The sequence below is a fragment of the Spodoptera frugiperda genome, chromosome 9, assembly GCF_023101765.2.
Source record: "Spodoptera frugiperda isolate SF20-4 chromosome 9, AGI-APGP_CSIRO_Sfru_2.0, whole genome shotgun sequence".
Taxonomy (NCBI): domain Eukaryota; kingdom Metazoa; phylum Arthropoda; class Insecta; order Lepidoptera; family Noctuidae; genus Spodoptera; species Spodoptera frugiperda.
In genome coordinates, this window is record NC_064220.1 from 11,499,910 (window position 1) to 11,515,710 (window position 15,801).

Sequence of the window (15,801 nt, forward strand, 5' to 3'; positions counted from 1 at the left end):
CTGTGTCGGGGAATTTTGCACCTCCAACAACATTCGCACTTTCTCGCGTCCATGATCACAGCGTCCACTCGAACGAGGTAATCCCACTTCTGATGACGGAGTCGGGGTGTCGTCGCGGTAATAATCGGTAGTAATGAGAACTACAATGTTTGTCCATGTTTATTACAATATTGTATTCGCAATGATAACTATATACAGTATGTGTATCGCTCTTATACAATAATTTATACTATAAAGTAGAACTATTACATAGAAGTACAATCCAACAAAAATGTAAACAAAAACCTTAAATTAAAAAAGTGAAATTTTCAAACAAAACAAATAGTAAAATAAATTCAAAGAAGTGTAACACTCCGTGTATCAACGTACCTTGACCCCAGAAGAGCGGCAACGTGGCGTCTGCGTTCGGGCGACACACACACACACACGATGACATGCCGGCTCATTCACTCTGCTTATTGAGTTGTTGTGATGAATGATCATGGATTATCTTTGGAGGCTACCCTTGCGAATGCGATTTCTCGCCACTTTCTTTGCACACACCACAATTAAGCAATGGCCCAGTTAAATTTTTAAATGTTCAATGTGTCCACCACGGTTTTGGACACATAAGCTATATCGCCGTACGATATTGTGTCGAACCCTGCGCAATAAATTTCGGTCAGGATCCAAGGCCATTGTTTTTAATTTATCGAAAGCGTCGACAATCCGTGTTCGGAGCTCAGCTTCGCTTTCTGATACCCTCGCGTATACTTCATTTTTAATGAATCCCCATAAAAAAAAGTCCAGGGGTGTTAGGTCGGGTGATCGTGCCGGCCATCTTTGGGGACCAAAGCGCCCAATCCATTGGTCACCAAACATTATGTTCAGCCGCTCTCTTGCAAGGAGTACGGAGTGTGGAGGAGCTCCGTCCAACTGGAACCATACCCTTGAGTTTGCTGCCACAGACAATCCATCTAAATACTCAGAAATTGGACCGTCACAGAGTTCTAAGAACTTCTGAGCATTCAGATTTCCGTCAATGAAGAACGGACCCACTATGTTTTCTCCGTGAATGCCGGCCCAAACATTTACGGAAAACCGGTACTGATGCGCTGATTCCCTTATTAAGTGGGGATTGGTATGGCTCCAGTGTCGCATGGTCTGTCGGTTCCACATGCCGTTTCGAGTAAATGTGCTTTCGTCTGTCCAAAACACATTTCTCACGAAATGTTGGTCTTGAGCAATCCGGTCTAACACCCAGCGACAATACATTTCTCTCACGGGCTTGTCACGTGGCAGCAGCGCCTGCACCTTACAGTACTTGTACGGACGTACTTTGTCCTTTTTGAGGATTCGGTGTATCGTCCGATGGTGCACGTGAAACGTACGCCCTGCTTGCCTAAGACTGCAGGTTGGGTTATTACGAAAATGGGTTAAAACCCTTTGTTCCAAGTTCGATGAAGTTTGCTGTCCAGCAACTCCATCATGGGTATTAGGCATCAGCGGCTGATTGTCTCTAAGTCTTTGTACAGCACTAATAATTGTACGAACATCAGTCGGGCAGTGACGAGATGCTCCGTATCTCTCTCGATAAGTCCGCAGAGTCAACGCTGCATTCTGATGACATTCACCGTACATCAAAATCATGTCCGTGTACTCTGCAGCACTGTAATAATGTCGCGGCATTTCGGCACAACACACACACACACACACTAAAAAGTAAAATAAACGAAAATTTCCTAAATTACACAATTAACTAAAATACTAATGTTAGTGTCTATTTCACAGTAAAAAAACTAAATAATAATAAAACTAAGAACTAAACGAAAAACTAATAACAACAGTTGAACACAACGCGCGCGTAATCCACCGAAGGTTGCGAAAAGCACACACACTATCCCGGAAGGCTAGCAGTGAACTGATGAATCGGCGCGTGCCAAAAGCTCACGGCGCCGGCGTGGCGGCTTTACTCAAAACAAACGCGGCGTACCGAAAGGGTACATACCCCTTTTACGATGCCGCCGCGCGCGCCGCTTGTCTTCCGCGAAAAGCCGTCAAAAGAAACCGACCGCACAGCGCTTCTACTAATCCTTTTCTCTGTTACATTTTCAACTTTATTGTATTGACATAAAGTCGAAAATCCATTTGACATATTGGAGTAGGTTGATCTGCTGGCCAATGTATCTACTACCTATCAGTTTTGTTTCTCTGATGTTAATACTTCTATTTATTTACGTAAAATTATTACTAATTTATTAAAGATCTTTGAAAAATAAATATTCGCAATTTTTTATGGGATAGGTCGGAAAACGAACGTTCGTTTCATCAATTGGCGCCGGCGCGGCGGCGTCGCCAAGGAACAACCGCCGCAACTAGGGTTGCCTACCATACTTTCTAATAACGTAACGTATCTTACTTTGTTTTTGGTAATTATACTTTATGCGTTTACATTTAAATAAAGTTTGCAAAAATACTTTATTTTCAACCTTTACTGTGATGCATAAACAAAATACACATTATGTTTACTTAAAGTTTTTTTTCTTCTTTAGCATTAATAGTTTATAATCATTAAACGAAATATTAGAATGACTGAGAATGATATTAGACTGTGACATTTATACAAATATCACTCAATTCACTTGCTATAAATGAAATAAAACAAAACCCACGTCATTTCATTTCTGTACAATTTTGTCGATAGCGAGTGAATAGTCAGCTTTCACTAAAAAAGTTGTGCAGACATAATTCTAAAGTAGGCAGCAGGTAGACAAAAGTTTAATTAAAAACGATTTGTTTATTTTTTTCAATTTAAATGTTGATTATCAAACAAGTTTTATTTATTTATTAACATCAAAATGAAAGTTTACAGCGGGAGCCAAAACACTTACATTCTAGGATACAAAAAAATAAATAAACGTAAACCTATCACAATTCATTTACTGTGATAAAGATAACAAAAAATTGTTAACACACAAAAAAGTTTTTAAGCACTAAAAACATCAAATTTGAAAAATCCCTTTTTTTCTCATACATTTTTTTCCTAAGTTAAGAAGTTGGCAACCCTAGCCTCAACGCCGAATGAGTTACAAGTAGGTAGACATGGGTGTTATTTGCCGTTGTGGCTACTCTTGATAACTATTATCTACCCGATATTTGGTTGCAATAATATTTTGAATTACCGATGATGAATAAGGGTATTAAAACTGACTACTTCGCTTCATTATTTACTGACAACGAGTGCGAGTCAACTAGACGATATTCGCACTATCGCTATCTTCTCTTTCTTACATGTGTCATATTCAGCTTAGTTAGAAACGTAAATAAATACGTACTTTGACTCATTAATTCGATACGAATGTCAAACATCATACAGAAATTCATAATTTAGTTAATTTTGATTAATAATTTGGAGAATTGATAAAAGTGCCATCTATGGAAAAAATGCCAAACTAGTAAGTACATCATCGATATTCGTGTGCTGCCGTGAGGTTGGTGTAAGAACTACTTCGTAGTTTGTTTGAAAACAAAACAGTTTATACTATAAAAGCTTAGTTAGAAACGTAAATAAATACGTACTTTGACTCATTAATTCGATACGAATGTCAAACATCATACAGAAATTCATAATTTAGTTAATTTTGATTAATAATTTGGAGAATTGATAAAAGTGCCATCTATGGAAAAAATGCCAAACTAGTAAGTACATCATCGATATTCGTGGGCTGCCGTGAGGTTGGTGTAGGAACTACTTCGTAGTTTGTTTGAAAACAAAACAGTTTATACTATAAAAGCTTAGTTAGAAACGTAAATAAATACGTACTTTGACTCATTAATTCGTTACGAATGTCAAACATACAGAAATTCATAATTTAGTTAATTTTGATTAATAATTTGGAGAATTGGTAAAAGTGCCATCTATGGAAAAATGCCGAACTAGTAAGTACATCATCGATATTCGTGTGCTGCCGTGTGGTTGGTGTAGGAACTACTTCGTAGTTTGTTTGAAAACAAAACAGTTTAAACTTGAGCTTTACGCGGAATTTTGTTATGATTTGTTTTCTGAGTGCAAGTAAATACTTAAATTGTGATTGTAACTGTAAATTAATTATTATTATGAAAATTTGTGGCAGTAAACTCTGTGCTTGTGGTATTTAATGAATTAAATACGTGAGAAATCCACGTTGTCGTTTAAAGAAAACATTTTAAAGACGGATGTGTGTGTGTGTGTTTGCCCGGATTAGGCGTAACCCAAAAAGGTAATTTTATTCGTTCTTGTCATAATAAAAGTATTGTAACTAGTTGTAGTTGCAGGTTGTGTGCACACAGGTTATGAAATGCGTTTTCTTATTTTCAAATTAAATGGAGTAAAGAACTTAATTTGGTACCTACAATGTTAATTAAAGATTTATTGCGATTATTTCGTATAAAATACGGATTGGTGGACGATGATGCACGTATAATCTTATTTTGGGTCTAGTTAGGTTATAAGAATTGGTATAATAGCTACCAATTCTTTTCCCATTTTGCGAACCAAAACAGAAGAGCGGCAACGTCGCGTCGTAGTGCAGTCATTGACCCGTGTCGTGTTTACAAAGAGTGGTTACATTTGCTCAAAAAGAAAAATGCAATTTTTGGCTTAACTACTGGGCCATTTTGGCTCATTTTTTTGCACATTGTCAGTATAGACGATAATAAATATGGTAGAAAAAAATTGTATAAGAGTCTTATCCATACGTATATATATATATATATACATATATATATATATATATATAATGTAAAACGGGTATATATATATATATATACCCGTTTTACATTGAAGAACTTTTTAGGAGCACGAAACTAATTCCGGTATTTTTTTTTAGTGGAAAAGGAGATGAAAAGATACAAACAACGATTAATAAAAAGCTAGACCCGCTGAATTCACCGCCACCGAGTCATGAACCACAACCATCGACAAGTACATCAAAAGCACCTGAATCGAATACATTTCTAGCTATTCCTTCATCATCTGATGTCAAGAAAATTCCAATCGATGTTATCGATGACAGTGAGCTTACAGAAACATATGCACCGCTTCCAAAAAAAAGACAACTTTCTATTGTACAAACAATAGAACGTAAATATTCTTATTCCAATGGAGGAAAGGATCATTTGAAGCTATGCAAATGCTTGCTTTATTTTATTTGCGTTGATAAAAGACCGTTTGACATTGTGAAAGGGCGTGGATTTAAAAAAATGATGCATCAAGCTTGCCCGTCGTTTAAAATTCCAAGCGTGGATACTCTTAAAGCCCAATTTGATGCTTTATACAGTACCATGCATTTGAAAATTGAAAACATATTTGACAATATTTCGCACTTGGCATTAACCTGTGATATTTGGAGTGAGATGATGACTGTTACCAGTTATTTAGGGGTTACTGCTCATTATTTACATGATGACAGACTTGTATCGCGTTGCATTGCTACTGTTGCACTGGATCAACGGCATACTGGTGAATACATAGCTGACAAATTAAAAGAAATTTGTGCAGGTATGCACATCAGCCTGGAAAAAATAACTGCTGTAGTTACGGACAACGGCTCAAACATGACAGCAGGCATAGCTAATTTTCTAGAAAAAAATAAACACTTGCCTTGCTTTGCTCATACAATTAATCTTATCGCTGAATCTGCAATGTTAGTCAATGATTTCAGTTTATTAGTAAGCAAAGTACGAGACATCGTCAAATTTTTCAAGAGCAGTGTAATTCTCAGCGACTCTTTACGTCAAAAGCAAACTGGCTGTCAACCTCTCAAACTGATTTTAGATGTTAAAACTCGTTGGAATTCTGTCTATTATATGCTCCAGAGATACATAGAATTAGCGCCAATTGTTCATCAAATTTTAATGTTAAATACTAAAGCACCACCCACACCTTCAGCTGTAGAAATGCAGAATATAAAAACATTGATTTTAATATTGAAACCACTGGAATATGTAACGAAAGAGCTATCGGGTGAACAGTATGTGACCATAAGTAAAATAATACCGATGGTGAACTGCTTGAAGGCGCAGATTAATGATGTACATGTGGCTGAAGGTATAGGTGGTGATGATAATACCGATGATAAGGTAATAAATACAGTAAAAAACGAAATAATCAAACAGATAGAACGCAGATTCGGACATATTGAAGACAATCATTTGATTGCAATCTCATGTTTGTTGGATCCAAGATTCAAGAATATTCACTTTCAAGATGCTAGAGCTTGTGCAAAGGCTATTTCTTTACTAAGACGATTTATTACTACCACTCCCAGTTCCAGTATTATTAGCAGTGAACCTGACAGCGATTCTTCTGTTGAAACATCATACGACTTTTGGAGTCATCATAAGAAGTTAGCGCATACAAAAAAACAAAACAAAAATGATTGTTCTTCATCTTCATTCCAATCCAAAACAAAGGATGAAATAAGCTATTATTTGTCTGCGCAGGTTTCACCACTTTCCTTAGAACCTTTGAAGCAATGGGAAGATATGAAAGTTGTGTTTCCAAAATTATACAAGTTGGCACGAGAATATTTGTCAATTCCAGCGACGTCAGTGCCCTCAGAACGATTGTTTTCTAAAGCAGGAAGCACTATAACTAAAATCCGAAACCGCCTATCGCCAAAACGGCTCGATAAACTGTTATTTTTAAGTGATTGTACGGAGGAGGAATGGGAACTTTGATGTGTGCCTAAATTAACAGTTCTTTTTTCATACAGTTTAAAATGTATAAAGTTACAGTCGTCTTATTATTGTAATCTCTTTATTATTGTAATAAATTAGTGTGCCAAAACCTTTTATTTTTATTTACTGACTGATATTGATGTTCTGACGCGTTTCTGATCATTAGGCTCCAAGAAAAGTACTCGATACGTTGAAGTATCGATACTTTTGTTTCGATACATTTATGAGTACGATACTTTTCGTTCGATATTACTCATGAGTACAGTATCGATACTTTCTATTCGATACCGTGTCCCTAAACGAGGCAGCATCGACATCAGAACCAGCATATTCTACCCGCATTTCTCAAAACAACATAGCCACGGTGTCTTCTATACAACAGCCGTTTCATAATGTTGCACCTCCATCAACAATAGAGCAAAATCAGAATGTTGCATCTCCATCAATATCTGTGCAGGATGAGAATACCCCAACGTTTTTCACTCTATCACCCTATTCAACAATTAGTTCAGTTTCGGCTGCACACGTCACCAATACATCTTTTTTGAATGAAGAATTACCTCTGAACTACACGTACAATTATTTTTCTACACCAAAGTAATCCATCGGATTACTTAAGGCAGTTGTCCCACCAACGGCGAGTGAACGACTAACTATCGGCTATTTTCTCGCTCAAGAAACGTACAATAGATATACTTTCCGTGTAAAAAAAAGAGATGCATATACAAATAGTTGATCGCTGACTGTTCACACTGCCGGCGAGTGCTCGCTTCACTAGTTTGTCTAGCTGAGCGACAAGAGCTATGAAAGATAACACTCGCTCGGCGACACTCGCCAAGCGATTAAAACTCACGCCGAGCGAGCAACCAGTGGTCATTTCTCTACAGTGCGTATCGTAGTGCGAGTAATCGCCCGCCTCACTCGCACACTCGCTTATAGCCGAGCTACACAAATATCAGAACTACACACTCGCTCGCCACGTCTCGCTTAACTCGTTTCTAGTTCTAGCTCTACTCATTACTCGTTCATCGTTGCCGGTGGGACAACTGCCTTTTTTTTTTTTTTTTTTTTCAGGGGGAAAATCATCCAATGACTTCTCCCGCCTTGGGTGAGGCGGGAGGGAGTGTCAGACTCTTACTGACTAAAAACCACCCCGTTCCTTCTCCTGCTTTGAGCCGGAGCCCCGGTAACCTTTTACGTTTTCCGCAGCTCCGGATCGAGCATCAACCCTACTGGGCCCCAACTGTGGTGGTCTGGCTCTTTGAGGCGCGCGCGGAACGCGACGCGCCGTACGCACGGGTCTGGTTCTGTTCGGGCGGCGAGCTACCCTTACTCGTCGTCCGCAGACCCGCACTTACGGTGGCCGGAGATCGTCACGCGATCCCCGACGCTCGGAGTGTCTTCTGCGGCGGCTGGGGCGTGAGGAGGATCGTTCCCTCACGCGCTCCGCCTCCTCCTTAGCTAGCATGACTGCTTCGCAGAAGGAGGAGACGGCGTCCCATTCCCCCTCGCTCCGCACCATGGCCTGAACCAGGACCGGACGCGAGAGGTCACCGTCGCCGATCACATCCCTAAGGACACGGCGATGCTCAGCCCATGCAGGGCACACCGCTACTGTATGTTCCACCGTGTCCTCCGGGTGATCCTCGCAATGACGACACCCGGGCGTTTCCTCCCGCCGAATCCGAAACAGGTACCTACCGAAACTTCCGTGTCCGGTAAGCACCTGCGTCAGGCGGTAGGTGAGGACGCCATGACGCCTCTCTAGCCACTCCTCAAAGAGGGGACTTACCGCTGCAATAACAGCGAGCCCAGGGACAACTGCCTTAGTGTAGAAAAATTATACACATCAACATCGGTTTGAGCGTGCACATATTTCAAAAGTTAATTAAACCTTATTATGTAACACAATTTTCTGTTAGTATTAAAGTAATTAAAAAAGATAATGTATTTCACTTACCTTAACGTTATAAGTAATCTTTCTTCAGCACTAATAGATACTCTCCAATTTGTGTGCTTTCTCTGTAAAGCATTTCTCACTTTGGACATGATAATATTAAAACACTGTGGAGTCATTTTATACACTGTGACAAAACGATCTGGGTAATTGTGTAGGTCCTCCATTATTTTAAAAAATCGATTGTCTTCATTGCTTAGCCATACCGGATGTACCCAGTAACGTCTAACCCTCTGTATATTAGCGAGATTTACCAGTGCTAGTACATCTTCATCTTCAGAAGAAGACATGTCGACGTGACAAAATCAGACTGTTGAATGCCGAAAATAGTCCTGACTGCGCGACTGCGTCGCGTCCGCGCCCCGTCTCTTCTATATAACTTCAAAAGTCGCGTCCGTGTCTCGTCTCCGCCCTGTCCGCGACGCGTCCTCGTCTTACGTCTCTTCTGTCTGGCCTGCGCCTTACGATTTCAAACTATCTGTGATTAAAAATTTATTAGAGCCCAGAGTGCAGCCGGCACCTCAACAGTCAGTATCAGTTGTGCATGTCTTGCAACCTTGTCCGCGAAAACGGGGCCCTAAAGGGAAAAAGTTACGGCGCCGTTGTAAGTTTTGCTGGACCCAAAATAAAACAAGAAAAGACACTGGGCATTATTGTGCAGATTGCCCAGACCAACCAGGTTTTTGCGAGGTAAACTGTTTTAAGTTATACCACAGATATTAAAAGTTTAACATTGCGTTACCTACTTCAATTTAATTACTAAGAATTTAAGCTGGAACTTTTTATGCTGGAACATTATTTATTCCACCATAACTTCTAAACCAACACACACATACGTACATGACCTCTGAAAACATTAGGTACACTCCATTTGTAAAGACAATAGTGTGAATATAAATAAATAAATACGAATTAATCTCTTGTTTTATTTGCCTACCTTTTTATTTTTTTGCACTAAACAGAAAAGTCGCATAATGACATCCATTCTGTGAACGCATGCCGTGCGTTGTCGGACTTTGTCGAGAACATTGCTTGACGTGTGCCAGCGACGAACACCGTGCGTTGTGTGCAATATACAATAATTTATAAACATTTTCATTAAAATATCAATAAAATAATTATATTTTGGATATATATAACACAAATGTGCAAAAAAATTAAGTGGCACCGGGGTAACGTCTTTAAAATCTTAGCGGCAGTGAATGGGTTAATGCTTGAAATAGTATGTACTTACAGAAATGTATTTATATGTTTCTTGAATTTTTCCTTTATTTACAGGTATGCGACAGTAATTTAAAAATTATAAATGTAAATTCAAAGTTTGGAGGAGCCACCCATGACTCATTCATATGGGCATCTAGCAGAATGGAAACATTTATGCGAGAGTTGCACCAAAATGAAGAACAAGTGTGGTTGTTAGGTAGGTTAATAAATAATATAGTATATTTTTATTTAAAGAATAACTTTTTATTTAAATTTAAGTACCATAACCATGCTAAAAATCTTGAAGACAATTTTTACACCTTTACATAAAAACTAAAAATATGTGAAATAATGTTTAAATTATTAATTATAGGGCAGATATTTTTGTTTTGTGTTAATGAAAACATTTTATTCACAAAAAAATATGAAAAATTTTTTAGTTGTTGTGTGGCAAATAATTATAACATAGCGCTAATATTTCTTTATGTATTTTTTAGGTGATTCTGGATATCCACAGCAGCCATGGCTGATGACTCCAATATTAAATGCAGTTCTTGGCTCTGTTGAAGATACATATACTCAGCGACATGTACAAGCAAGGGACTGTATAGAACGCTGTTTTGGATTGCTGAAGTCACTTTGGAGGTGTTTATTAAGACACAGGACCTTGCATTACCATCCTATGGTTGCTGGGAAAATTGCCTGTTGGGGTTTACACAACATGGCTTTAGAGGCTAATTTATCTCCTCCATCTGTTATGGAAGTAGAAGATGATGCTTAGCATGATAATGCGTCTGATAGAGTTGGTGCTGCTAGTAATCAAAGTGAGCTTCTTCAAGCCACGGCAGCAAAGGTGTCTTTAGAAAAAAAAAAAACAATTATATTGTTTCTCTACAATAATTGTACACGGTGAGCGATACATTTTGGCTTCATAGGGAAAGGCGGACCTGTACCGTGGTCAGCTAGAAGTCCAGACCTGACCCCTATGGATTTTTATGTAAAAAGTTTGGTGTATAGTGACCCGAACCTAATACGAATTATTGTTGTTTTGAGACAAAAAATAATTAATGTCACTAACGAAATAAAAAGAGGTTTAACGTCTGGCCGTCGTGGCCTGCGACACAAAATGCGTGCATGAGTGCGAAACAGGGGCGGACATGTGGACAAGAATGTGCCTTGCGCGTACTTAACTGTGCCGTGTGGTAGACACATTCGTGTTCAGTCTTTTCATGCGACAAGCATGTGCAAATAAACCTGTGGTCAAAAGCTTGATAATCATCAACCAAATATCAACTAACTGTCGGGACTTCCGTCAATCTTAGTGATCTAGTAGCACTATTTTTTAACTGAAATATACGGCAATGGGAGTCAGTTCTTTTTTGTGATGAAAGTCGAATAACTTTATATGGTTCTGACGGACGCCGTAATGTCATGCGACGCCCAGGTGAACGTTATACGCAATGTTGTATAAGAGAAACTGTCAGTTACGGCGGGGGCTCTAATGTTTTGGGGTGGAATATATTTGACTGGACGCACAGAGTTGGTATTCATACGAAGAGGTGCTTAACTGCTGCACGCTACATCACAGAGATCCTAGAAGACCATGTGATGTCATATGCTGGCTATATTGGAGAGAATTTCGAACTAATGCATGATTATGCCCGACCACACGTAGCGCACATTACGACGGATTATCTTGAAGAGATCGGCATTCGAGTTATGTCATGGCCAGCAAGAAGCCCAGATCTCAAGCCTATAGAACACATGTAAGACACCCTAAAACAAAAGGTTTGAGCCCGTAATCAAGTTTCTTTAAATTTAGAAGACATGGAAACCGCACTTGGTGTAGAATAAAACCGAATTCCCCATGATACCATCAAGATTTTGATAAGGTCTTTAAAACGGAGAATGCAGGCTCACATTCGGGCAAGAGAAGGAAATACACAATATTAAAATGCAACAATTGTGTCCAAAACATTAAAAAACAAAAAAGTAGGACTTATTTAAAATGTCATGACTTAAATTTTTTATCAATTCCAATACTAAATTCGTGTAAATAAACAAGATTTATTTATTTTATTAAGAAAACCAACAGCGTTGCATTAAGTAGCGCTATTATACAGAAATTCTTGCTCTAGTGAATTGGAATTGGAACAAAGTAAGGCTATTTATGAATTAGACGTTAAAGCTCTTCAACAAGGGCTTTTACAACGGGAAATGTTTTTAAATCAAATGTTCCAAAAATATTAAACTGCCCAATCTGAAATTAGTAAACACATGATTGAGGGAGGTAACCTAGTAGACCTAGATATTTATAGTGCAGAGAGATATGAGTCACTAGCAAATAACCTTACATGCAGTTGTACCCACACCCTGCGACCTGAGCCAGAACCTATACCTGTAGCGCATACAATAACTAAATCTATTGTTAACAATGCTAGTGTGTTCACAGACTCAATGGGAGCAGGTTTTGGGTCACTTATTTCAAATTGCCTTAATCCTAACAATAATGTAACTAATTACTGTTATGATAACAAAACATTTTGCCAGATGATACAGAAAATAAAACCAAACTGTATCACAACAAATCAACCCAATGTCTTATTGATGGGTGATGATAGCACAAGGGTAAATAAGCGGGACATAGTGGATGGTGTCAACACCTTACTAGATTTAGAAATAGGAATGAGAATAATACTCGTATGTGCTTTCCCATATAAATCCCTTTTTCAACTAAATAAATGGGGTTTTTTTATATGTTTATTTACATTTGTTCTCCACAGACTCTTGGTCCGTGCCCTTGTCATACAATTTGTTTTTCTTTTTAGAATAAATTTTATCAATATGGTATCTACCTTACACACTACAATTTACCACAACTATTCAATTATAACTACAAAAATACTTAAGATTAACATATTTGTTTGTTTTTTTTTATCCACTAAATTAAATTTACCGGCGGCTCTGCCAAGTCAGTCCACCGGCGCGCTGGGAGAGCCGACCTGCCCCAGCAGAAGGCACTCGTTCACGAGTATGACGTGTGTGTCAGCAATTGGTCCAGTCAACCATTTTGTTGGGACCGGAACAACCCAACACACAGCGCCACCGACTGTAGGACATTTATGTGTGCATGACGCCTCAAACCCTGTCGGGTGGGCTGACTTCAACAGAGCTTACAGAAGTCAAAGAGTTAACAATTATATAATTATCTATATAGCAGTTATGTACTTATTTACGCTTTCCGCATACACATTATCCCCCGCTATTATATAAATTTTTATTTTAGTCCAAGGAACATTTCTCACCCAAAAGCGCCCCCACAACTGCCGCGTCTCTGTGTTTGATGGCCATTTTCAGGTTGTAGTCCATAATCCTATGGTCGCTCTCTTCAGCAGCCCTTCTGATCAATTTACTTATCGCGTCATCACAGTTGTCCGTGTAGTAGATGCAACTATGTGTGTGACGCGATATTGCAACTACTGCATGTGGTACGCTATCATGAATTTTCTGCCTCTTTGTTGCTGTGTTCACAACTACCACATTCGCGGACGAAAGTCCCTGAGCCTCGTGTATAGTGAGGATGCGTGATCCATCGCCCGACCCGTATCCCTGGTTCTTAAGGGTTTCCTTTTCTGCCTGGGTGTGTACCAGGTATAAGGTGTCGGGGAGTGATTTTGGGATCATCGCTCCCGAGAATCTTTTTGTCTCGAGGGATCTCACGCCCGACCTGGACGAGTATATGCCACTGTAAACTGTGTTGAGAGCATAGGCCACGTCCATTGGATTCCTGTGGGTACACAGCAACTCCTGACTTATGGGTGTGATATGTGTAGGGCGGCCGTAGTGGAGAGGGAAGAGGTTGTCACGATCTATGAACGGAAGCTGATTTATGTCACCAATTAGCAGGACCTCCTTGGCTAAAGTTATTCGGGCGGCCATCACCACGGCTCCAAAGTGGTTCATAAGAGCCTCGTCTACCATTAGTCGAGTGCAGCTCTCTCGCCCCTTCAAGCCGTTTACTAAGATGGACGCCATTGTTCTAACCCTAGATTTGGTTAGTAGTCCCCCAAATCGACAAGATAGTTTGCCTCTGAGGTCATTTGCTGCTTCAGTTGTTGTGGTGACAATTAAATCTTTGTCCGCATCAAACTGATCCACTATCCAAGTCGTTTTACCGCATCCAGGGACCCCGTTCGTCCAGTGAAATCTCGGAGTGCACCAGCTCTCAAAGGTTATGCCGTCCGGTCCGGATTCCGATATGGATTTTGCCATTTCTAATATCCCATCGTCTAGCATAATCCTGGTACACTTGGCAACCACCACTAGGGAATCGTTGGGGGGAGTTTTAAACTTCACTACTCCGCATCGATTTGATTCCTTCTCGTCCAGAGACACAAATCCTGCAGTGGCGTTGTAAGCTGCCATACTACGACTTATAGAGGTTCCTCTCAGCACTCTCGATGTATTATTGTCGTATATGACTGCTTCTGCTGCTTCGAGTCTATCGTCCAGTATCAGCTCGTTACCTTGCAGATAAGTCTGCAGGATGGCTTCGCAATTCCGCAAGTTAACCTGCTTAGTTGCTTCTATTACTGCGACAAACTCGAGAAAAGCGTTTATGAGATGGTCTCTGGGAGTGGCGGCTTGTCGAAGCTTCGGTGGACAAACGTGGCCCATAGCCGCTCTTGTTGGGGATGACCTAGAATGAGCAGACTGTATCTGAGTGGGACAGCTCTCCGATCCTTGAGTGGACTTGGATGCATTTTTCCTGAAAGGTGACGCAATGAGTCCGGTTACTGAGCATATGGCTGTTGTTATTGCCCACATTCTGCCTCGGGACTGTAGTTTTTTATTTTCCCTTTCGGTGGCCCGCTGTTGTTGTTGCAGAGCGCTCTGTTGCAAATATTGTTGCTGTAAACGCTCTGAGCCGCTTGGAGAATCCACCCTTGGCTGGCGCGGAACTGACCTCTTGAGGAAGCTTAAATCTTCCCCCCTGTCCTCGTACACGATGACCTCATGATGTTCCGAGGCCCTAATACAGCCCATAAGGTCTGCCGTTTTCCCTTTCTCATAAGCCACCACTGCAGCGTCTACGCTAATTATTCTGGAGTGTATGCCTTCTACGTCTCCCCACTCACCCACGCCTGACAGCACCTCACATGCTTGTGCAAAACAAGTTATAGAGTCGACGCTGGAAAACATTGCGATTGTTTTATTGCGTGTTCGCAACAATCGACAGCTTCGACCCAACAGTTTCATGTCTGGTAGTGCGTCATAGACTTTACGTCGCATGCTTGTTCTGGATGTGCTGCCATTGATCAGGGAGGCTAGGCCCGGTGAAATAGTGAGCCATTTGCTATTCCTTTTTTCGCAGAAGGCTATCCCTAGTCTTTCGCTGCTGGTGTTCATGAATAGGGCTACACCTCGCAACCGTATTCCTTTGGTGCCGCGTTCTCCATGTAGGAGTATTTGCCTCTCATTGATTATGAGCGGCTCATTAGTACGAGGGGTCTCGGGTACTGCCGTGGAAGTTGTTAGTTGATTCTCCAAGGTGGCTATTTGGTGTCTATTGTTTAATGTGCTGTTTCTTTCAGCTGCCCTGCTAAAGATAGTGTCTATGTAGCTCAGGAAGTGCGGTCTTTTGACTTTATCAGCTAGAATGGCACTCAGATTGGAGGTATCCAGATTTGTATCTATTTGAGTTTCCAAGCCGGATCTGGCGGCCAGAAAACGGGGACAGTCGAGAATAATGTGCCATACTGACTCACTGATGGTTAAGTCGCATTCGCAACCTGCATTTTCTTTTAATTTGAATCGATGCAGGTACTCAGCGATTCCTCCATGTCCAGTCAACGCTTGTACTTGGGCAGGTGTTAACTTTGTCGATCTCACTAAACGATATGCCTCATTGACATCCGGGAGAAACGTCTTAGTGACCTGCC

General features: G+C 40.3%; 1 protein-coding gene across 1 annotated transcript; it reads left to right on the top strand.

Moving 5' to 3' along the window:
• The first annotated feature begins 6,018 nt into the window (after positions 1–6,018).
• On the top strand, positions 6,019–10,640 carry LOC126911009 (putative nuclease HARBI1). Its single transcript, XM_050695723.1, has 3 exons — positions 6,019–6,099; positions 9,935–10,076; positions 10,357–10,640. Exons 1-3 carry the CDS (start codon positions 6,019–6,021, stop codon positions 10,638–10,640), a joined length of 507 nt encoding a protein of 168 aa, XP_050551680.1.
• Positions 10,641–15,801: the final 5,161 nt, after the last annotated feature.

Coding starts and splice junctions, on each gene's coding strand:
- LOC126911009 (XM_050695723.1), top strand. CDS start 6,019: ATGGTGAACTGCTTGAAGGCGCAGATTAATGATGTACATGTGGCTGAA. Junction 6,100..9,934: donor ATGATAATACCGATGATAAG/GTAATAAATACA, acceptor CTTTATTTACAG/GTATGCGACAGTAATTTAAA. Junction 10,077..10,356: donor AGAACAAGTGTGGTTGTTAG/GTAGGTTAATAA, acceptor TGTATTTTTTAG/GTGATTCTGGATATCCACAG.